The 22,040-nt window shown below is 41.0% G+C and overlaps 2 protein-coding genes across 3 annotated transcripts; one reads left to right on the top strand and one right to left on the bottom strand.

The window, feature by feature from the left end:
• Positions 1-298: 298 nt before the first annotated feature.
• On the bottom strand, positions 299-4,573 carry tmem241 (transmembrane protein 241). The gene is made up of 14 exons (XM_080514646.1): positions 4,367-4,573; positions 3,330-3,376; positions 3,138-3,215; positions 2,985-3,066; positions 2,831-2,908; positions 2,725-2,750; positions 2,542-2,642; positions 1,778-1,823; positions 1,648-1,683; positions 1,528-1,562; positions 1,375-1,444; positions 663-756; positions 522-586; positions 299-446 (listed from the first exon to the last, which is right to left on the bottom strand). The coding sequence occupies exons 1-14, from the start codon at positions 4,436-4,438 to the stop codon at positions 383-385; spliced, it is 894 nt and encodes a 297-aa protein (XP_080370772.1). The 5' UTR covers positions 4,439-4,573; the 3' UTR covers positions 299-382.
• Positions 4,574-5,543: 970 nt separating this feature from the next.
• nsmaf (neutral sphingomyelinase (N-SMase) activation associated factor) lies at positions 5,544-21,887 on the top strand. Of its 2 annotated transcripts, XM_080514669.1 has the most exons (31): positions 5,544-5,659; positions 7,469-7,546; positions 7,801-7,879; positions 8,664-8,725; positions 9,404-9,440; positions 9,535-9,585; positions 9,978-10,049; positions 10,165-10,212; positions 10,301-10,353; positions 10,428-10,557; positions 10,637-10,708; positions 10,794-10,902; positions 11,921-12,097; positions 12,206-12,285; positions 12,713-12,803; positions 13,056-13,119; positions 13,797-13,848; positions 14,019-14,139; positions 14,759-14,890; positions 14,969-15,011; positions 15,094-15,260; positions 15,827-15,938; positions 16,964-17,022; positions 17,672-17,739; positions 17,819-17,886; positions 17,974-18,097; positions 18,183-18,266; positions 19,574-19,724; positions 20,469-20,571; positions 20,692-20,801; positions 20,924-21,887. In XM_080514669.1, exons 1-31 carry the CDS (start codon positions 5,622-5,624, stop codon positions 21,010-21,012), a joined length of 2,724 nt encoding a protein of 907 aa, XP_080370795.1. In that variant the 5' UTR covers positions 5,544-5,621; the 3' UTR covers positions 21,013-21,887. The 2 variants fall into 2 exon arrangements, with proteins under 2 accessions (XP_080370795.1, XP_080370794.1); XM_080514668.1 differs by having other exon boundaries at positions 14,759-15,011.
• Positions 21,888-22,040: the final 153 nt, after the last annotated feature.

Here is a 22,040-nt window from a genome sequence, read left to right as displayed (position 1 = left end):
AAAGATTGTCTTCCTTGTGGTATCAAGTAGACTTTTTGGAAAAAGTTGTTTAATTTTTGCAAAATGTTTCACAGTTAGTACTGGAAATAAGTAGAATGTCAACATGAAGCCAATTTGAATAAAATCTGGTGCAAAATTCAGAAAATTGTTTCTTTGAAATATTTAGTTTCCTTGGTGTTTTGGTCAGATTGAAGCCCGATTTCATGTTCGACACCGCCGCTCTAGTGTCTCCTCCAATGATGTTTGAATAGTTAATTACAGTACAATGAAAACAACATGTGAAAAGAAGGTCATTTAATTGTAGCATGTGTGGAAAAATAACGTATAAAAGAATCTCATTTAGCTTTGAAGGAGCGTGAGATGTAAACTCATTAAGGCGAAGTCACAGGTGGGAGTCTCTCTCGGAGTACACCAGCAGGGCCTCGCCGACGTGACTGAAGATCACACTGGTGGGGAAAAAACCAAACCAGAATAAACCAAACCGCTCTTTGCGGCAGCAGGTCAGCGATGAGGCCTCTTACCAAGCGAGGGACCCGGTGTCGACGTCCACGTCGAAGATGAACGGGGAGAGGCACGTGGCTGTGACCTGAGGAACGAGTGGTTTATCTCTCGGGCTGCGCTCCGCTCGTCTCTTAATGATGCACGCAGAACGCCACACTGACCTTGGAGAGGAAAATCCACACCCCGAAATGCTCCAGGGACAGTCTGCTTTTTAATTTCACCGTGGCGAGCAGCAAGAAAAACCCCAGCAGGGCGCTGCAAGAGAAGGCACACCTTCATGTGAGAGCTTGTTAAGCAGCTTTTCAACACTTTCACATGGACTTTGTTCATCCAAATACGTTATAGTCAAGATTTATTGCAGCTTTTCCGTGATTTTCCTCCATTACAATATTGGATCATAGGAGCTACATTCCGAATCTGCTGTGTCTGTGTGAGCTGGACTGGCTCCACCCACACATGCCCATCTTGGGAAAAGGTGCCATGTGCCATAGCAGAGCTGCCTAATCATAAGAGGGCCTAGCTTGATTGGGATTGGCTAAACCCCCGATGACACTATATAGGGTTTGATTTCTGATTGGCTCGTTGGAGCAAAACAGTTTAAAAAACAACAACCAAAAAAACAAACTGAAACAAGCCTGGGAGAGAGAGGACAGACTTTCTTCACTTCTGGAGTGTCACTCCAGGTATGGGGACGATTGTTACCATTGGAAAAGCCTTTAGAAAGTGAATGTTGCATCATATGAACCCCTTTAAAAAAACTACACCAACGCCAGAAAAAGATAATTGACCTCTAGAAACCCAAGTTTTACATTCAATTAATCTCTCTAAAAGGTTTGCATGACGTCATCCCCAAGTTGAATATTTACTATACACCTGGCACAGCAGCCGCAGTGAAACGTGTAGGAGCGAAGGGACGGGAACTCCAGGGCGCCGGTGAGGTCACCTGTCAATCCACAGAGACATTGAGTTCACCTACACACCACGGAGGGAAAGACGTTATACGTTTGTCAAAGAGACTGATCCGACCTGTTGGGTGGGCGGCGGCGGCCAGCAGCAGAACGCTGAGATTTAAAAAAATGACAGAAACGTCAGTTGGGTCTCCTGGTTAGAGACATTTCGTGTCCATGACAGGCGTCAAACTCTTACCTGAACAAGTAGTTGATGCACTGCTGCTCAAGATCACTGCAACGAGATCAAAGAAAATAGGCCTCAGGAAAAAAAAAAAGAAAAAAAAGTCCTGCGAGTTTAGGAGAAAATGCAAAGGGGCTGAACTTACCTCAAGTTAGTGGACTTGTAGTGAACTTGAAACACTCTGTATGCACCTGAAAGTCAGTCGTTGTGAATTAGTCTTCTGGCAGTGAGACGTAATTCTGTGCATCAGGTGTGAGACAAATTCTAATAGTGGTTTAGTTTTCATCATTCTGAGAGGGAATGAATGCAATAGTGAAGTAGATGGAGGTTGACAGGTGGAAAACACATAAATTAGCTGTCAGAGATTAAAGTTTCCCTTAACTGCAGCCGTTTATTTGAATGTTTCTGTGTTTTCCCGCCATTTTAATGACTCGCATACACACCGTGCAATCTGTGCCAGAGCGAGAACATCTTTAATTTACACATCGTGGCGTAACGCGACAGAGTGAAACGCGACAACCTGGCTACACAGACGACTGATGTTATTGTGAGCGAGTCATTTAGAGATTTGTCGTCAAAACTTCTAACACGCCACTTTGTTTTTAGGGCGTTTATCGGAATCAATATCCAGAATGGACCAATGTTTTGACCCTTTTATACATTTTATAATCTCTAAAGTGTTTTTGCTGTGAGCGAAAACCAAAAACAGCAAAAAAAACAACACAGAAGCAAGGTTTTGGTGTCCCTCAAGGCTCACAACTCGGGCCACAGTTCTTCTGCAGGGTGCTTTTTTTTTCTGTGGCGGTTGGTGATGTTACAGATCAGATTTAGGTGTCTTACAGCACAGATCCTTCAAGAAACCTGCAGGACTGGACTGAACGCACCCTGACGTGTTGGTGTGAGACTCACCGACGCAGAGCAGGTGGCAGACGGCCCACAGGTAGCCACTGCGATCCGGCTGAGGGTCGTAGAAGGGAAGGTTGACGGCCGAGAGCAGCATGACGCCGATGCTAGAGAGGAAAGCACATTTTAAAGACTCGAGACGTGTCCAATCAAAACAAGCGAATACCGAAAGGCGACACTCTGACACACCTGATGAGCTTCAGCCACGGCGTCTTCTGTTTGGAGAGAGAAATCAATGCGCGAAAGTCAAGAAGTCTGAATCCTTTCGTTTTGCTCCCGCAGTGGCTGTACTCACCTCTCTTTGCACAACCTTGAGGATGAAGTAGCTCACCACATGAGAGGAGTTCTGAAGGGTGAAGAAGAAGGGGATGTCCTGCACAGAGAGGAGAAGACGACTCTTTATGATCCAAACAAACGCGTCAACAACGACGAGCCACCATGTGACTTACCATGTGCGACAAGGCCCTGGAGCCAGCGTAGATATTCCCCACGAAGAGGACGGAGCCGGGGAGCCAGGAGACGGCTGCGGACCTGGAACAATAAAGCGCACCTGAAAAAAACTCTTCAGTGCCGAGTCTGCAGTGAATGTACCGGAGGAGTACCTGCTGATGCGGCTCATCTCCACCCATCCCAGCTTCCCGGACAGGAGGAGCAGCGTGGCTCCGATGAACGTCTGCCATCTGGAAACAGAATGAGATCGGCAGGAGAATTTTTTATTTTGAAAAGCAGAACATTTGGCTGCTTCTACGAGCTGCTGGGCTAATTAAATAGACTATTAGCACTCAGATACTCACCCTTGAAATAAGGTAGGGTAGGTGAAATTTAACACCGACAGTACAAACTGCAAAAGAAGAAGACAGGTCAGTTAATATATCAGATGTGATCCTCATGACGACTGAACTTACACGAGAGAAGCTGTTTCTTTGTAAAAACTAGGTGTCAGTGACAGAGGGCATTCTTCCGATAAAGAAGCTTACAAATAATTTGAGCACATTTTCACCAGAAACCGGGACAAATAAACGATGAACAAAAAGAGACTCTGTTATGACCTAAAATTTCAAGAGGACTGAACCACCCCACATTTTCAAGCTCTCTGCTGAATGGAAGTCTTTCCCACCATGAAAAACACGTTTCACCACATTACAACCACACAAATTAAAGTATTTTATCTGGATTTTATATGATAAACTACCACAATGTGCCAGATAATTGAGAAGCAGGAAGATGATACATGGTGTGCAATGTTTTTTTTAAACAAATAAAAACTGAAAGGTGTGGCATGCATGTCTTTGCAGCTTTGAACGTGAGACTGACATTTGTGCCCATTCTTTTTTGCAAAACAGCAAAAACTCAGTCAGGTTGAATGGGGATTTCCTGTAATATGCAATTTTTTTTAATTGACTTTCAATGTGATGGTCTGGGCTTTGACTTGTCTATAAACTGATATAAATCTTCCTATTGTAGCTCTCCCTGTTTGTTTTGTATTGCTAGGAAGGGAGGAAGGAAGGAAGGAAGGTGTATTTTTCTTTCTGAGTAACTTGACTAACTTCACATTTACTTTTATCATGCATTATTGTAACTAGATTATTTATGCGAAATGGGATTGACTGGCAGCTGCATGGATCGTTTCTTTTCCTGCAGGAATGTCTCGTCCTCGTGTCCTTTAGTGACACTGCATCACTCATCAGGGTTAAATTGTGATTTCCTGCCTGGTTTCAGGCTTTAATCCTCCGTACAACCAGCATCGATGCCTGTCCGTCTCCTGTCCGCGGAGGATCGGAGCCTAAACTTGTAACTTTTGACTCGGATCATGTTTAATCTCCGTCCCCACCTTGTTGGTGAAACACGACACGACAAAGACGCAGCTGAAGACGAGCCCGGCGACGTGTCTCCTCCACTGCATGATGTCCCGCAGACAGCCCGCCCAGGGGACATGGCTTCCCGGGGGGACTCGAGCAGCGGAGTCAGAGGAGAAGAGACATGATTCGGGAGGAGAGAGAGAGACACTTCCTCCTCTGTCTCTGTCCTCCGCTTCCCTCCTCCGGGTCGCCAGGTGACACGTCAAGACGTCGCTGGACAAAGATCGTCTCTGCATGAGGAGCGCTCACGTGATCTCCAGGTTTTCAAGTTTATTTATAATTTTGTTTTTGTTGCTAAAAATGTACATTTTCCCTTATTTCATGTTTGTTATTTTCCCCATTTTAATTTTTGTGCCTTTTTTAAAGCCCCTTTTAGCTCAGCAATTAAAGTAATTTTGAAATGGTCTCTGATGTGTAAATAATGAATAATAATAAAAAAAAAGATAAAATAAAAAGCTTCAGTCAGTCACTACAGATGTTGAAAATGTATGGATTGGTCATTTTATTTCAATCTTTTAATAGTGAAAATCAAATAAACATCCACAAAGTGAAGTTAAGGCTGTGACAAATCTCCCTGTATTGTCTCACTTGATAAAGTGATGAGTTTATCTTCCTTTTCATGATTGAATTAAGGTGGAAACTTTACACAGTGGCGACAGTCTGCAGGAGTCCTATCAGGTTAAAGGGGAACGGGCAACGTGGAAGCCTAAAACTAGTGCTGTGGCGTCCTGAAAATTATGGGGAACTCAATTCTTTTTACTGAGTAGTTCATCAAAAAGAACCGGATGTCTGTCATTTGAGTCACTCGTGTTTGAACATTCCCACACTGACGGGAAAGAGTCATTCGATTAATGTGAAGCCTTGACCCCCCCAACCATAAAATTAATAATGTGATGTATTAATAGAAATGCTGTTAGAGTAGCAGCTGCAGCAGTGGCACGTTGGGTTTTTTGCTCTTTGGGCTGCTGCAGGAATGATTCAGGGAATGAGTCATTAATATACGTTATGACTTGTGAGTCATCAGGCGAGTCAAGTGACTCGCGGGTTTTGAACGATGCGTGCATGACTCGCATACCACCAGTGAAAATCCGGTGAGAGTGAGACGTCCTCGCGCTCCTTCGCCCGGGTTGTTGTTTGGGGGGAGTCGGTCACGTGGTGCGCGGCAGGTTTCCGTGTTTTGCTCCGGAGTCCGCGGCTCAACTGTTCCGAGGAGGATGCTCCGCAGCCATGGCTTTTCTCAAGACGCAGGAACGGACTAAAGAAAGGTTTGAAGCCGCTTTAATCTCCGTTTAGCGTGTCGCTCTGCCCCCACACCCCCCCACCCCAACTCCGCCGGCGGCCTGGAGGTCCTGACAGCGAGCTTGTTGTTGACCTCCGTGGCCGCGGGATAGTGCCTCGAACCCGGTCAGTCTGCTAATGAGAGGCTCGGTGTCAGCTGGTAGAGTCGGTCTTTACATGACTGTTAAAAATCTTAACAGTCATGTTATCTTAAAGTGGAGCAACTCCTTGACAGGACTTCCAGGAGTTAATTAGTTTATCCTCTCAGTGTTCTCATGTTGCAGCCAGAGTGAAAATGGAAAACAACAAAACCTCCTTAATGATCCACGAGTCACTGAAACCACCACAGAAGAAGAAATCAAGGATAAGTTGCATTTTCTCCTCGCTACACCAGGGGTCGCCAGTGAGGCTGACTCCAGGGGTCGGGGGGAGGCCTTTTCCCCTCTGCAGGCTTGATGGCTTATATATTTTATAAGTTTGCAAAGGAACCAGACTGCATGCATGTTGGCAAGTTAATGCAACAAAACGTACATGTATTGATTACTTGATTGCATGTCAATAATAAACAACATTGGTGTGGATTCAAGCTGCATCATTTAACACGACAACCCTACTTTTTCCACACTTATTTCCAGTGTTAAGCTGGTATGAATATATGTGGTTAACTAGCTTTAGAATGACAAAGCAAAAAAACTTTTTGATAATATATAGTCTGTAAAAGTTTTAATTTTTCATCATTGCTGCACTAAAGACCTCTACGCTCAGAGAACAAGTGTGGTAGAAACAAACTCAAATGAAAAACAGTTATTGTAAGTTAGTTGTAAGAGTTGCAGACTAGATGTAAAGACCAGATATTTCGGATTTAAATGGCAGTTTACAATTAAAAAAAAAGCGTGTAAAAGTGTTCTATTTATTTGATTTTTTTGGTTTTGTTTCATTATCACCATTATTGGTTGTTGCTCATCAAAAAACGAGTGAAGAAAAGAAATTATTGCACAGAAGAGTAAATAAACACATATAAAACATATTGATATAAAAAGAGGCAATGTATTCTTGATTAATTAATTGTCAGGATTCAGTTGTTTTTTTGTCTTGCAGCTTAAATTAGGATTTGCAAAGTCCATCACTCGCTCTCTTATCTACCTTATCCCCCTTTGATTGCATCGACAGAACTGCCGTTCAATGATTTGCATTTAAAGTCCCACAATTTCTGACGTCTGCATTCATGCTTTGGCAGTTTCCCATGAAATCTCTCTGAACCGTTGAAGATGAGTCGACATCTTTTTAAAAACATGAGTCACTATTTTATCATAATTTCTTCAAAAGGAACGGTTTGTGGTTAAGTTTGTTCCTTGAATCAGGCAGTGAGACACTATTGGGAATGTGTGATGGCGTAACGGGGGAGAGGATGAATAAATAATCTGTTGATGATGAGAAAACAAAAATCAACTCGTAAACAAGGATGAGCAGGAACGGAGGTGGAACTGAAGAAAAAAAAAAGGAAATGTAGTTTTAAATATTTAGAGACAAAACTAAGTAGAATAAAACGTCAACATTTGTGCTGCAAACAAAACTTTTTTTGCTGATTGCTATTTGAAATATAGGAGTACTTGTACTTTTTCAGAATTGATTTTTCTTTTTAAACTGTTCAATGTATTTCTTGTTTTCACATTCCGGTCTGACAGACAGTCGACTTCTGGTGTTTCAATCACTGCGAGTTGATTTGATCGAGGTGTTTACAGATATTTACCATCAGCTTTTTGTTTGTTTATTTATTTATGTATTATATTTTCCAGGTTTTCTCTCCTGCTGCTGGACTTGGAGGAGTATTATTTTGAGCAGCACACTGCTTACAACCTGACCGACAAGGACAGGTGAGACGTTGAGAAGAAAAAAATTAATTATACATACATATATGTATATATATATATATATAAAGGTGCAGTGAGTAACTCAATTCAACTTTATTTCTATAGAACCAAATGCAATACTGCAATAAAATTTTGTGCTAACCAAGAAAGTAATATTGATTTATTTTGTGTTTTTATTTTAATTAATTGTAGTAGATTTTAAACTGTTCAACCTCGTTAATGTCTCCATTTCACTAAAGTTTTCTTTTGCCTTCTAGAAAAACACGAGGTTCCTTCAAGGTTTGTTCCAGATCCATCATTTTCGATCCAGAAGATTTTTCGGAGCCAATTTTAAAGGTTTGTCCCTTTCATCATTTTGACTTCCTGTTTCTGCTTTTTCCTCCCTAAAATTCCTGAAGTTGTAATTTGAAAAGGTTTTCTTCAAGTTCAGCCAGGTTAATTCCTGTTTTTTTTTCTTTTAAATATTTTATTTAGATAATTTCTGAGAATAGTTTTTGACTCAAAACTTAAAACTACATGAACAATTTTGTGGATGTCAGAAATCACTGATTGCTCTTGTACTTTTGTTCTTTACATTACATAACCTGCACATTTTCACATTTACAAGTACTTTTACTAAAGTATCTGTAATTCTACTTAAGTAAAAGTACTTATGAGATCTCTGCCCGGTTGTCAGTTTTTGGTTAATTTCTATATTTTCAGAATATTTGTCACATAACAAGATGCTCATGCCATTTTTTTGTTGGAGGTAAAAAAGCGTAAGTCTTGTAATGCGAGTTAGATGAGTTAATTCCATTTTTTTTTAAGAAAAATGTTTTTAAAGGCAATATTTCCTTAAATTTTGCCACGTTTTCAATCCAAAACGTCGTCGTGCTGAAAAGATCAAACCACGTGTGTAAAAGTGTCACAGTGAAATGAAGGAAATGTCATGTTTGGATCTTAACAAGCTCAAACATTTAACAACTGGACGAAATAGGACAATTAACCCTGTTGATATTGAATTATTAAATTGTAAAAACAATAAAAAAAAACATGAGAGGATAATAAGAGAAATACAAAGTGTTTGCATAAAATGTTGTGAAACGGCTTTTCGTTGATGATTTCTCCTCCTCCTGTGCAGATTCCTCTGCGAGACTGCAAGAAGATCGAGTTTGTGGAGAAAGAGACGAACCCCTTCCATGAGTGAGTTGCTGCACTCGCTTCTTTCTTTAATTATACTTTGAGAATCTTCAAAGAAACTGTTTGTTTTTTGTTGGGTTTTTTTTTGCCCTATAGCCCCACGTGGCTCTTTAGCGGTTTGAAAATTATTTGTAAGTCCATTTTTATCCTATTATTGTTGGTTAATTTAAACTTTCAGAAGGACTCTTTTCTCTTGGCTGAAAAAAAACTGTTGAAAAAAAAAAGAAGGAAATACACTCATATCTAAAGAAAAAACTTGCTGAAATGGCAAAAAATGGAAGGAAGAATAATAATTTTAAAAAACCCCACTAAAATGGCTTAAACCAGTAGAAAACTTAAAAAAAAAAATCTACTAAACAACTAAAATGGCGGTCCATTGAAATTAAAATGGCTAAAAAGAACTGCTCCAAAAGCAAAACGTGTAATAAAATGTTCTTAAATTTTATGAATACAACATATAAAAACAGTTTTCAAATGTATAACTCATTTTACAACTTTCTGATCAGTGTTATTGTCATTTTAAAGGATTTTAAGACTTTATTATAATCTTTATCTTTTACAGAACGATGCGATTCTATTGGAAACAGTTTCATTATTAATTTACAATTTGAATGGAAATGTTTGCTGCCTTTTGTTTCCACACTGAACCTCATGCTTGTTTTTTTTTTTTAATTCCCACAGACCCAGACCGTCGCTTCTATTCATTTCCTGTGGACAGGTGAGTCGTTCCTCCTTCCTTTTTGAGGCCGCATGCTGTGGTTTTCAGCTACGTTGTAGCTGCAGTGATTCACCTGTATGATTTCTGGTTCCAGGTTATTTCCATCAAGGAGAGCAGCGTCATCGCGCCGTACCGGAATGAACGGGTGAGTCGTTATAATTTCATTAATACTGTTCAGATGTCTTATCAATAAATCTGGAAACTGATACTTTGTCATTTATATATTTTTTTATCACTGTTGCTTTTTGTGAAATACTTAAATCTATGTGCTATTTCATTTATTTTTAGTTTACTATTTGATTCCACTGTGCTTTTATTTCATAGGGTTACTGTGTTTTTGTATATGTTCAGTTTTTTTTTTGTTAACTTTCATTTGTCGTTGCTGTTTTTTTTCTAAAACATATTTACCTTACCATATTTACCATTTATCATTTACAATACTACTACCACAACATAGTAATAATATTATGAATGGAAAATGTGACATTTCCATATTGATGATAAATAACTTTGTTTTTCCTCTACTGTCTTCGGCAGGGAACTAAAACTCTGACCTTCCAGCTGGAAGTGTGGAGTAAAACAGAAGACGTGGTTCAGACGTTACTGCAGGTTCGTTCCTCGTTCAGACTGATGCTCGCGCTGCTTTCGCCTCACATTTAAAAAAAAAAAAGTAAAATAATCCCAATAACACAGTAAGTGTTGCCGTCTGTTTCCACTCTTGCAGCTCCACAGAGCGTCTTGTCTGGAAAGACTCGGGGACCAGACTGCAATGGTGAGTTTATCATCCCTTAAAAAATGTTTACTTCAAAGCCCGGTTCACTCTTCCATCTCTTTTTGTTTGTCGTCTTGTGGATTTCCAGATCGCCGCCAACCTGCAGTCCCGACTTGCGCGGACGTCTTTCGACAAGAACTGGTAGGCGACGTCTTAATTTTCTGGATTTTGATCGAGAAACGGTCGCCGCGATTGGGAATTTCCCGTGTGTTTAGTTTCCAGAGCGTCGCTGAGAAGCCTCACATGGAGTGTGCGGTGGAGATGGTGACGCCGCTGGTGTCCAATCCGGGCCACGTGTGCATAACTGATGAAAACCTCTACTTCCAGCCTCTCAACGGATACCCGGTAAGCTGCGGCCCGCCGGAGTTCGATGTTCCCATACCTTCTCCCGTAACGGAAAGCGCTTTTCAACGACTCGTTTCAGGAAAACGTGATTCAAATCCGATTGCACAGAATCAGGAGGATCTATAAAAGGCGTCACAGTCTCAGACCTCTGGTGAGCGACGGGGCGACGGGAGCAGCCGCACTCGGATCGCCGTTCCGCACACCGACGGACGTTTCCACGTGTGTTTTTGTTCCAGGGTCTGGAGGTTTTCTGCACGGAGAATGATTTCTGCTCCGACATCTACCTGAGGTTTTACAACACGACCGACAGAGACGAGGTCTACTATTACATCGCCACTTTCCTGGGTGAGGAAGGAAAGTGGACATTAGACTCACTGAAGGATCCTGTGAATTGTTTGGCCTTTACTTGGGCTATACAGCGCTTTTACTGAGTTTATTAGTCTTTTCAGTGATCGATAAAGGGACGGAAAAACGTACAAATGAAGGCAAAAAAAATCAAGTTTTCAACTGTGAGCAAAGAAAAAGTAGTAGTGATATAGGCATTTCCTTTCATTCAGCACATTTGCACATTTAAAAGGAGCTTTTAGTTTCTCTTCCTCCTTCGCTTGGAACACAAATAGAAACCAAAATGTCTGAACTGGTCTTTTAAAATAATTTCCGTTGTTTGTTACACATCAAAGAGCGAGGTTCCAATATTCAGTGTTCTTGTTTTTACAGTGAACTAATGCACTTTCATAATATTATTATTATTGCACTTTATCTGTTTTACAAAATCTGCATTTCATCTTTTAAATGAGTCTCCAGTAAATCTGCATTATATCGGTTTATTGAGTTAAATTTGAGGAAGTGATGTGTGCTGCAGACCTCTTGGCCAGGTATTTGTTTTCCTGGTTAAATAAATGTTGAATAAAGATAAGAATATTAGTGTTGATTAAAGTCCTGAACTCGGAAGCTTTTTCAGTTTCGAAACTCATTCTGTCTTCCTCAACCTTGATTTAATTCCGGTTTCTTCATGATTTCTTATAATTTCTTCCAGGAAATACAACCTGCAGGGCAAAGAAACGTATCTAAATATTTTAGACATGTTTGATTTAGTATAAATTCAATGGAAATCAAAACTCTGGTTATAAGTGACTTACTTCTACTGTAATCAACAGCATTTACATAGTTTGGAGCATCAAGCATTTCAGTTTTTTCTCTTGAGTATATGTGTCTATTTGAATAACTTTTGTCATTCTAAAGTTTCTAACAAGATGTTTGTATTCTGATAACGAGCCCATAAAAGCGTAAAAACTCACCTGTCAAGTCTTTTTTTAGATTTTAAGAAGCTTACATGTTATTTGTTTATTTTTGAAATGCTCAGAGAACCACGTGACGGAGCACACAGCGGAGAGCTACATGCTGCAGTGGCAACGCGGCCACCTCAGCAACTTCCAGTACCTCCTGCACCTCAACAACCTGGCCGACCGCAGCTGCAACGACCTGTCGCAGTACCCCGTGCTCCCCTGGGTGCTGGCGGACTACGCCAGCTCGCAGCTGGGTGGGTGGGAGCGCCTCCGCCCCGCAGCGCCGTGGTTTTAAAACGTGAAAACCGACAACAACACGGTTTTTTTTAACTCCTCAAACTTCCACGCTTTTGTTTCCCCAGACTTGACCAATTCTGCTACGTTCAGAGACCTGAGCAGGCCGGTGGGGGCGCTGAACCAGGAGCGGCTGGACCGACTGCTGGTGAGCCCCCCCCCCCGTCCAACACGGAGGGTTTTAGGTTGTTTTTTTCCTCACCTCTGGAATGCCCCTCCCCCTCCCTGTTAGACAAGCCCCCCTCACTGTCCATTTTTAAAACTCATCTTGAAACCCATTTTTATTCTTTGGCTTTTACCTCAGCGTGAGACTTTAGTGCCTTCGTTTTTTTATTGTTTTAACTTTTGATGTTTTGTTTATTGTTTTACCATCTGATTGTTTTTATTGCTTTAACTTTTTTTTATTGTTTTTATTTTATTTTGCCTCTTATATTTTTATTTCAATGTACAGCACTTTGTCTCAGCTACAGCTGCTTAAAGCGCTTTATAAATAAAGTTGAGTTGAGTTGAGTTTTTTAAATTTCCCTCTTTTCAGACGCTTCTCAGTCACACTGGTCTCTTCCTCTTGTCAACAGGCTCGCTACAGAGGAATGCCGGAGCCTCGCTTCCTGTACGGCAGCCACTACTCCTCCCCAGGATACGTCCTGTTTTACCTTGTTCGAATTGGTACGTCAAACATCTGGTTTATTCTTTTCTTAAAATCTTTTTTTTAATAAATGTGTGAAATCCCAGTGGGACGATCCCACCCGTAAAAAGTGTTCATGAATATAGATTTTCAAATGGGTTGTGCTCATTCTCTTAATTATACATGTACCTAACACACTAAGCAGATCTCTATGAACTGTTTCCTTTAAGAGAAAGCCTGATGTGCCAACACTTTCTGTATTTACATAATCTTGAATCCCGTCTCGTCCTCAGCGCCGGAGCACATGCTGTGTCTCCAGAACGGCCGTTACGACCACGCAGACCGCATGTTCACCAGGTAGCTTTACGAGAGGCTCTTGCTTTACAATTACATCACTTCAGGGGGTCATGTTATCCAACTTTTCAACACTTTCACATGGTTTCATTCATCCAAAAACGTAATATTCAAGGTTTATTGCCCCAAATCCAGCTTTTCCTTGATTTCCCCTTCATTTGAATATTGGATCATAGGAGCTGCATTCAGAATCTGCTGTGTCTGTGTTAGCTGGACTGGCTCCGCCCACACATGCCCATCTATGGGAAGAGGAGGACGTACTTCCTCTCGTGGTGCCATGTGCCAGAGCAGAGCTGTCTAATTGTGGGAGGAGTCAAAGGGATGAGCCTCCCTGGATTGGGATTGGCTAAACTCCCGATGACACTATGTAGGGTTTGATTTCTGATTGGCTGGTTTGAGCAACACACTTTTAAAAAACTGAAACAAGCCAGGGGGAGAGAGGACAGACTTTCTTCACTTCTGGGACGAATTCCAGGTAGGGGGACGATTATTACTGTTGGAAAACGATTAGAAAGGGAATTTTGCATAATATGACCCCCTTTAAATTGACTTGAGACATACGATATTTACTGTCACTATAATAACAGTAAATCCCGACACTTTCATGACACAAATGTGCTCTGAGGTCATGTTTTTACACACTGAAGTATAATTCTCTGATGAATTGGGATTTCTTACAGCATCGGCGAAACATGGAAGAACTGCTTAGACGGAGCAACTGATTTCAAAGAGGTGAACATTTCTCTTTTTCACATCTTCAACTATCCAAAACACGTTTGAAACCGTCTGATTCAGATTCACGGAGACGACATGCAGTGCCTCACTGTGGTTTCTATTTAAGAATGCATTTCTCCTCTTGTCGCCTTTTTTTTTTTGTTTTGTTTTTTCTCGTGCTGGTGCAGCTGATCCCAGAGTTTTATGGAGAGGACTCCAGCTTCCTGGAGAACAGGCTGAACCTTGATCTGGGCAGGAAGCAGAACGGGAAGTTTGTTGGCGACGTTATTCTCCCGTCGTGGGCGGCAGGTAAAACCATCCTGTAAAAATCACAGATGTACCGCTTCCTCCCAAGGTTGTTAATCAAACATTTAGTCTGTCCAGGAAATAAAAAGTAAAATATACATAAACCACTGAACGCTATTATTTTGAGTAAATTTTTTAAGGATTAAATGGCATGCAAAAGTTTTGTTTCTGTAAAATGGTAAAACTTTTTTCTGTATAAGTATTGATCTGTTTACAATACTCAAAATGTTTAAAATATTTAAGAATACAGTTTGTGCATGCTTGTATATGTAATTCAAACTTCTTTAAACACTTGCATTTTGCAAAAGTGTTATAGTGCAACCTGCACATTTATCAACCAATAAAAATAATGTAATGTAATTTTGGCCTTTTTTCAAGGTAATGAAGCCAAAAAGTGTAATAACCTAGTAATAGTGTAATATGATTTTTGACGTGATAATCTTTCAAAGTTTAATAGCTATTGTAATTTTTTGCAGGCTCTGTGTAGTTTTCTTGTCATAAAGATTGTCATCATATTCATTAATTGAGAGTACCTCTCTCTCTCATATTGATTGTTACACAGAATACGTGTTCTCTGTTAATTTTTTTTAATGTTTTATAACTGAAAACGACACGACTCCAGATGCCAGTGATTTCCTCCAGAAGCACAAGAAGGCGCTGGAGAGCCAGTATGTGTCGGAGCACCTTCACGAGTGGATCGACCTGGTCTTTGGCTTCAAGCAGAAAGGCAGCGAGGCTGTCGCGGCTCACAACGGTAAAACCGCCGCCGTCGTTTCTACAACCACCAACTCACCGACTCCTGGACTAATACCTCCATCTCCTTCCCCCTCAGTGTTTCACCCGCTTACCTATGAAGGAGGCATCGACTGCGACAGGTATTTTTATAGAAGGAATCCAGAGGTTTTGTCTCCGACGTGACGGCGTGCTGACGTTCTCCTCCTTCGTGTGTCTGCGAAGCATCGAGGACACGGATCAGAGGATCGCCATGCTCACGCAGATCCTGGAGTTCGGCCAGACGCCCACGCAGCTGTTCACCAGCCCCCACCCTCAGAGGATCACGCCCAGGTTTCACAACATCACCCGAAGCCCCAGCCTCACCTCGCCAATCAGCGAGCTCTCTCCAGGTAACCAGCTGCAGAATAATGGCGCCCCCTGCTGGTAGTGACTGGGAGTCCGCTGCAATTATTCTTTTCCTCGGGCTCTGCTGAAAGTGGCTCCCTGAAGATTTCTGAAAATTACACGAAAATACACTATCATTTTTAGAAAACCAGTCGTTTTCAAAAGGACTCTTATCTCTTGGCTGGAATGGGTTTTGAAAAAAGGCACAACTACAAAATAAATGGGAAAACTTGCTCAAAATGCAAAAACTGAAAAACCTAAAATTATGGGAATGTTTTTAAAACAAGAAAGGCTTAAAAATAGAAAACAAAACATGTAATGCTCCTTAAAAAAGAGCCAAAATTGATAAAATGTCAAATTATCTCAAATGCTGAAAAATACACTTTTTCTCAGGTATGGTAGTTTTTTTTTTCTGACAAGCTATTGGCTTTATGACATTTGAAATGGAAAAATTGATTGTGGTTTTGGCATTTATTCAATTATTGGTTTATACAATCTAATTTCCAGTGAAACTTTTTATTTACTTTCTTCTTTTTTTTTTTAACTCAAAATATGTGTATATGTGTCACAGCCTCTCAGAGTGAGGACTTTTCCTTCGAAGACCTGACCGAGGAGAGCATGAAGCTCTCGTGGGCCAACATGGGAAGTCTGAAGCTCGTTTCAAGCCACAAAATCCACAAAGAGTAAGTTGTTCGCTTTGCTGCAGGAATATTTCTCGAAGCTAAACTGAAATAAAGGATCTGGGCCAAATTTGAGGAAATGCAAACACAGTGAGGCTCCAGCAGCAGATTTTAACACTTGTTTTTGCAGCAATGCTGCACGATATCAGCTGAACATGTGACGATCTTATTAATGTTAAATACAAGCACTGAAGTTGATGATGGAATTTTAGATTTCTTCTTAATCTTTCTTTTGCCTCAAATTTACACCAGCCGTGAACTGCTGGACAAAACCATAGTTTTTTTTTGCAGTTTATTTATATTGTCCAGTTTTAAAAACTGCAGTGTGAGGACCTTTAACGGGTAACTGATGCATTACTATTTCCTTTTGTTTAAGCTTTTTTTTTAAAGGCAGTCATTGAAATACAAGGAAATTGTAGATTTCATCCCCTACAAAATATTAAAGGATCAAGTACATTTTTATCTCAGGATGAAGTTGTGCCATCAACTGTCATTCATATCTGATAGAGCAAAGGTTTGAAAGACGAAAGACAAATACTAAATTATACCGATTCCTTACTTAATTCATATAAAACATGAAACGTGGCGGTACTCGTTGCACTTGAAATGTGTTTAAACTCTCTCGCGTTACATTGGGGAACGATGCCCACAGTCTATTTAGTTTTAAAAGTACATTTTTGTGGATGATTAGGACATGTACAAACGTTTGTTGGAATTGTAAAACTGTACTTTCATTCATTGTCATGATTTCTACCAATTATTAAAATCCAATACAAGCAACATCTTTATATTTTTAACTATTTGATGTGCAGATTTACTGTCCTCATTTTGAACAAAGTTTATTCAGTGCAATTGCTAAACAGACTTTTTCATTAGCACTTACCAATCTTTTCAGATCCCTCACGTCCTTTTTTTTGTAGTTTTGTGAGCGTCTGCTTGCTGTAATAGCTCAAATACGTTTAATATGTTGATTATGACATATTTTACGTCCGTGTTGTATTTTGACTGGGACTTTCTGCTCGCCGCAGAGCGGTGACGGGCATCGCCGTGACCCGAGACGGAGCAGCGATTTTCTCCACGTCACAAGGTCTGAATCTCACAAACAGCTGTTGAAGCACACAAAACATCCAACTTGTTTTTTCTTTTTTGTTTTTTACATTGCAGATCAGAAGGTCCTTTATTTCATCCTGACAATTAAAAAAACCAACTTACAGTAACATAATGGGGAGGATATTTCATTAACATTACTGGTACTTATTATATTACATTGCACGCGGTCATTGATCATATACAGTACATATAATCAAGAATGTTGATTTTAATGAAAATATTTAACATTAAATACATTGTTGGTGAAATAAGAGATTCTCTGCCATGGCTCACTGGAATAAAACTGTGAAAAAAGGCAAAAATGTTTGTTAGAAAGCAACAAGAAGGACTTCAGCTGTTGCCAAGTGTGCTTTATTAAAAGGGTGGTACATTTGTACATGCAGTGGAAAATACTTTTATACCTATATTTTATTCAAAAACTCAATTGAGTGGAGAAAAGCCAGATAAAAAGAGTTCTGTATAAGTGGCATGTTTATTTTTCTACATTAACCAGTCCCACCTAGAATTTCCTCTCCAGTAACTTTACATGAGGAAAAAACGCTTATATGCAAGATACGTTTTCAAAAAATGTAAATCGTAAAATTTCTTCTTGGGCGTTGCGTGAACTCGTCTTTCTTGATTTCCAGACTCGACACTTAAAATGTTCTCCAAAGAGCTGACGGACTTCCAGAGGAGCATGTCCTTCTCTAACATGGTGAGCCCTCCTCTTCTCTCCTTGTTCTTCCTCCTTTCCGCCGCTCTCCGAACACCTGAAACTCTCGAGTGTTTTTCAGGCGCTGTCGTCCTGCTTGATGCTGGCCGACGGTAAAACCGTGGCGTGTTCCTCGTGGGACAACAACGTGTACGTACACAAAACAGGAAACGCAGTTGCTCGCCCGACGACGGTTTCGACGGGTCCCTGCTGACCCTCGCACTCCTCCTCTCTTAGCTACTTCTATTCGATCCCGTTCGGCCGTCGCCAGGACACGCTGATGGGTCACGACGACGCGGTGAGCGAAATGTGCTGGTTTGACGACCGGCTCTACACGGCGTCCTGGGACTCCACCGTCAAGGTAGGAATCAACACGGCTTTGGGTTTTTGTGGGTTTAAGTGAGAGGTATAAAGATGCTGACGTGTTGTGTTTCCTGGTGCCGCAGGTGTGGCTCTGTGCAAACAGCCACTTGGCCTCTCACAAGAGAAGCCCGTTTGAGCTGCTGGCTGAGCTGGAGCACGACGCCGGGGTGAGCGAGGGATTCTCCAGCCTCCCTGTAGTGGATCCTTTCACTTTTTATTTGTTTGACGTACAAGGCAATTCTTGGAGTTTAAGGTGGAATTTGATACTTATATTATATCATATGGCATATTGCATGTACACATACATATATTTATACATGTGCAAGTACACTATTACCATTGGTATTATTATTATTATTATTACTTATATATATATATATATATGTTATTTTATTGCTACCATATTGTTATTGTTATATTATTGCTACCATTATTAGTAGTACTATACACGAGTAATATACACTATTACACATTGTTATTATCTGTATTATTGTTATTATTATTATATAATGCCTACTTCTAATGGCTCTGCCACTGCACCTTACTCTTTATTTATCTTGCTTTTATCTCGTGCTTATTTCTAAGTGCCCATGTTCCGTTCTGTGTTTTACTTTATGTCTTATACCCAGATATTTGTATTTTTTACTTTTATTTCTATTCTATCGTATTTTATAATATTCGTATGTACCAGATTGCTGCAACAAAACAATTTCCCTTCGGGGATGAATAAAGTAATTATCTATCTATCTATCTATATGACGGTTAAGTTAAAGTTTTAGATGAGATCGTTATTCAACAAGTGTGGGGGGGCCGATCCCAGCTGGATGTGAGTGAATGAGTCACGAGTTCACCACAGGGCAAATACAGAGAAAAACACACAGTCGCACAATTTACCGTAATTCCCAGACGATAAGCCGCACGCTCCGAACCCTGCGGCTTAAACCGTGACGCGGCTAATTTATGGATTTTTACAGGTTCATGAGCTTTCACGCCGCCAATACATGGGTGATGCGTTCAGGTGCATCACGTAACTCCAACCTTTCTTTTTTTTCTTTCTAAAATTGGTCGGTGTGGCTTATATGTGGCTAAAAACAATAATAAAATGCCAATGATTTCCTTTTATAGTTCCTTGATTTCATAAATGCGGTTTGGGTTTTTTTATAGCGAAGCGATAAGGAAAGTCCTGCATTCGAGTCTGTGCAGAAGTTGTGGCTTGGTTTTCTCCAACGCTCCAGAAAAACATGATGTGAGGCAAATGATAGTTTGTCTCAACCTGTGATGGTTCACTGCCTCTACACATTATCACCTGGGATATCTATATAGGTTAATTAAAAAAACCAGTATAAAAGACCAGAGTTATTAAAGGTTTGCAGTTTAGGTCACAGATCCACAGAGAAGCTCAAGAAGCCTCTATATAAGTTATAAGCCTAAAAACACTTATCTTGTGATTCCCTCCCTCACGCTCACGTCACAGGTGAACACGGTGGCTCTGAATCCAGCGGGGACCCTGCTGGTGTCGGGCTGTAAGGACGGCACCGTCGCCATCTGGGACACCAGCAGCTACACGACCCTGCAGCAGGTCCACTGCCACGCCGGGAACATCCACCGCACGGCTTTCAGTCCCGGTGGGTGTGAGAAGTCGAAACGTCCAACGTCACATATGTCTGCTTTTAGATTTGTTGTCATTCCAACATTTGTTTTTTATATATATAAAAGTGAAAACTTTTCTAGCACAGAAATTTATAATTCTGAAAATGTAAGCACACAAGATATACATGTATGTATGTAGAAAAGAAGCAAGATAGATGAATTAAATTGAACTTTCAATTATTGCAAAAAGTAGATATACAGGCAGTTTCATTAACTTTGTTAAATAAAAGACACATTGAGCAACAAAAAAAACCCCATAATATCTAAGCATGTACCTAAAATGCATAACTGTGTGTAAAGTGTCAATATAAAAAAAATAGAGAATAGAAGTGCTTCTCATTAACTCCTGTAATTTAGAAACGTCTTGACCTGCTCTTGGATGTTAGTGCTGGATTTGTGCCTGTGCAAAAACTTAAATTAAATATAATTGAGCATCATGTTTTACCTTTTGCCAGTTTTTACCATTTTACCTTTGTGTTTTTAACCAAGAGTGCTTGAATCCGTTTACCATGCTGCTCTGAAGTGGCTGGAAGCGGCTTCATTACTTTCCACATGAGGAGAAATGTCCTTGTGGCCAAAGCCCGGCTCAGTGCAGCAGCACATCACACCTCATCCGTACACGATTATTCTCCACAGAAACATTAAAGTGCGTCAGCAGGACTGCGGGATCCGTGAGCTTCGAGCCTAGAAACTAACGACGGGAATGTTTCTGTCCCCAGATAGCCGACACATCCTCAGTGTGGGAGCAGACTGTTGCATGAAGGTCACTGACGTCCAGACGGGAATGGTCACCTCCTCGGTGAGAGCCGAGGAGGAGCAGAGGTGAGAGTACTCTGATTACTGCACGCCTGCCTGTTTAAAAAAGGGGGATTTTCCTCTCCCCTGCTTGCTGATTTGTTGGGAATTTGCTCCGTAAAAGTGACCTGAATTGTGTGCTTGCAGGTGTTTCTGCTGGGACGGGAACTCTGTGCTGTGCGGGGGCCAGTCTGGAGACCTCCTGCTGTGGGACCTGCTCAGCAACACGGTGACCAAGAGGATCTCCGCTCACTCGGGTGCGGCTCGGACTCCGGCGTCGCCTCAACCGCGAGGAATCTTAAAAGAGACACCGACCGAAAGCTGTAAGTTGAAAGCTGTTGTCAAAGTCGTGTCTGTAAACGGTCTCGTCTTCACGCAGGCCTCGTCACGACCATGTGGATGAACGACCTGTGCACCACGGTGATCACCGGCGGCGAGGACCGACAGATCATCTTCTGGAAGCTGTAGAGTTAAAGAAGTAAAAGACACCCCCCCCCCACCCCCACCCCCCGGGGTCCAACCTGCCGTGTGGTAAATGAAAAGACTTTCAGTGTGACAAACTGCACCACACAGACCGAGAAACTGAACGACCGAGCAACAAAGTTGATCTTCTCTAAACGTCCGGCCCCTCAAGCTGAACGTTTGCCGTCATGTTGAGGCTATAAAACGGTGAATTCGCCTTATTTTCTCATCTGTTTTTAGCCTGTTGATCTTCTTGCACTTTATGTATCGGGTATCTCTGCAGGATAAAGCGGGCGCAGCTTTTTTCTTTTCTTTCTTTTTTTTTTAAACTAGCATTCAGGTTTTTCAAGCTATATGTGCTTTTTATTGTTTGAAGTGGCCTTGCGCTGTCTATCGAAGCTTCATGCTGCTCAGGTGTTGTTACAGCTGTGTCTTTACCTCGCAAACATGTCCCACCCAGGTTTTTCCTGTCCTTATCAATTTCATCACACGCTCTCCAGCGCGAGCATTGGAAAAGCTCAAGTTTGTTCCCATCAACAGAAACTCATGTGCAACCTTTAAACCAGAAACCGTATTAACCAGGTGAAGGACCTGCAATCTGGATCGAATGGTGGCATGTAAAACCTAGAAATGCAAACAACTTCAAATGCAAAGCTTTCATTAAATTTCTTTTTACAAAACCTAAAATGGTTTGAAGTGCATCTTCTTACAAATTCACTGTGTGGATTTAATGTGCTATAACTGATCACTGATCTGAAGCAGGTTGACTCCCAATAGATCAGCGTTATGAATGAATGGATCATTGGGCAGAAAGTTTTTTTTAATTTTTTTATTTCTATTCTAGTGGTTTTAACTCAGGATCTCGGTCTGATAAGTTTAAAACCCTCGGGCTCCTGGTCGACGTTTCAGGGACTCTGGACTGGAGATATCATCTTCTTTTTACACGCCTCGGTCCTGTAATCAAACTTTTAAACTTGGCGTGCTTTAATAAAATATCCATTGCATTTGGTTTATTTTCCTGGAGGTTCCGACCT

Source organism: Blennius ocellaris (genome assembly GCF_963422515.1).
Source record: "Blennius ocellaris genome assembly, chromosome: 19".
Classification (NCBI taxonomy): Eukaryota; Metazoa; Chordata; class Actinopteri; order Blenniiformes; family Blenniidae; genus Blennius; species Blennius ocellaris.
Note: the sequence above shows the minus strand (reverse complement) of the source record. Positions and strands in the feature narration are given on the sequence as shown.

What these genes read in the sequence shown, in the direction of transcription:
- tmem241 (XM_080514646.1), bottom strand. Translation starts at nt 4,438, where the DNA reads ATGCAGTGGAGGAGACACGTCGCCGGGCTCGTCTTCAGCTGCGTCTTT. An exon ending in TACAAGTCCACTAACTTGAG is followed by an intron (nt 1,684 to 1,777) that starts GTAAGTTCAGCC and finishes ATCTCGTTGCAG; the next exon opens with TGATCTTGAGCAGCAGTGCA. An exon ending in CACTGCGGCTGCTGTGCCAG is followed by an intron (nt 757 to 1,374) that starts GTGTATAGTAAA and finishes CTTCTCTTGCAG; the next exon opens with CGCCCTGCTGGGGTTTTTCT.
- nsmaf (XM_080514668.1), top strand. Translation starts at nt 5,622, where the DNA reads ATGGCTTTTCTCAAGACGCAGGAACGGACTAAAGAAAG. An exon ending in GCAGACCGCATGTTCACCAG is followed by an intron (nt 13,120 to 13,796) that starts GTAGCTTTACGA and finishes GATTTCTTACAG; the next exon opens with CATCGGCGAAACATGGAAGA. An exon ending in CCTGGGACTCCACCGTCAAG is followed by an intron (nt 18,098 to 18,182) that starts GTAGGAATCAAC and finishes CTGGTGCCGCAG; the next exon opens with GTGTGGCTCTGTGCAAACAG.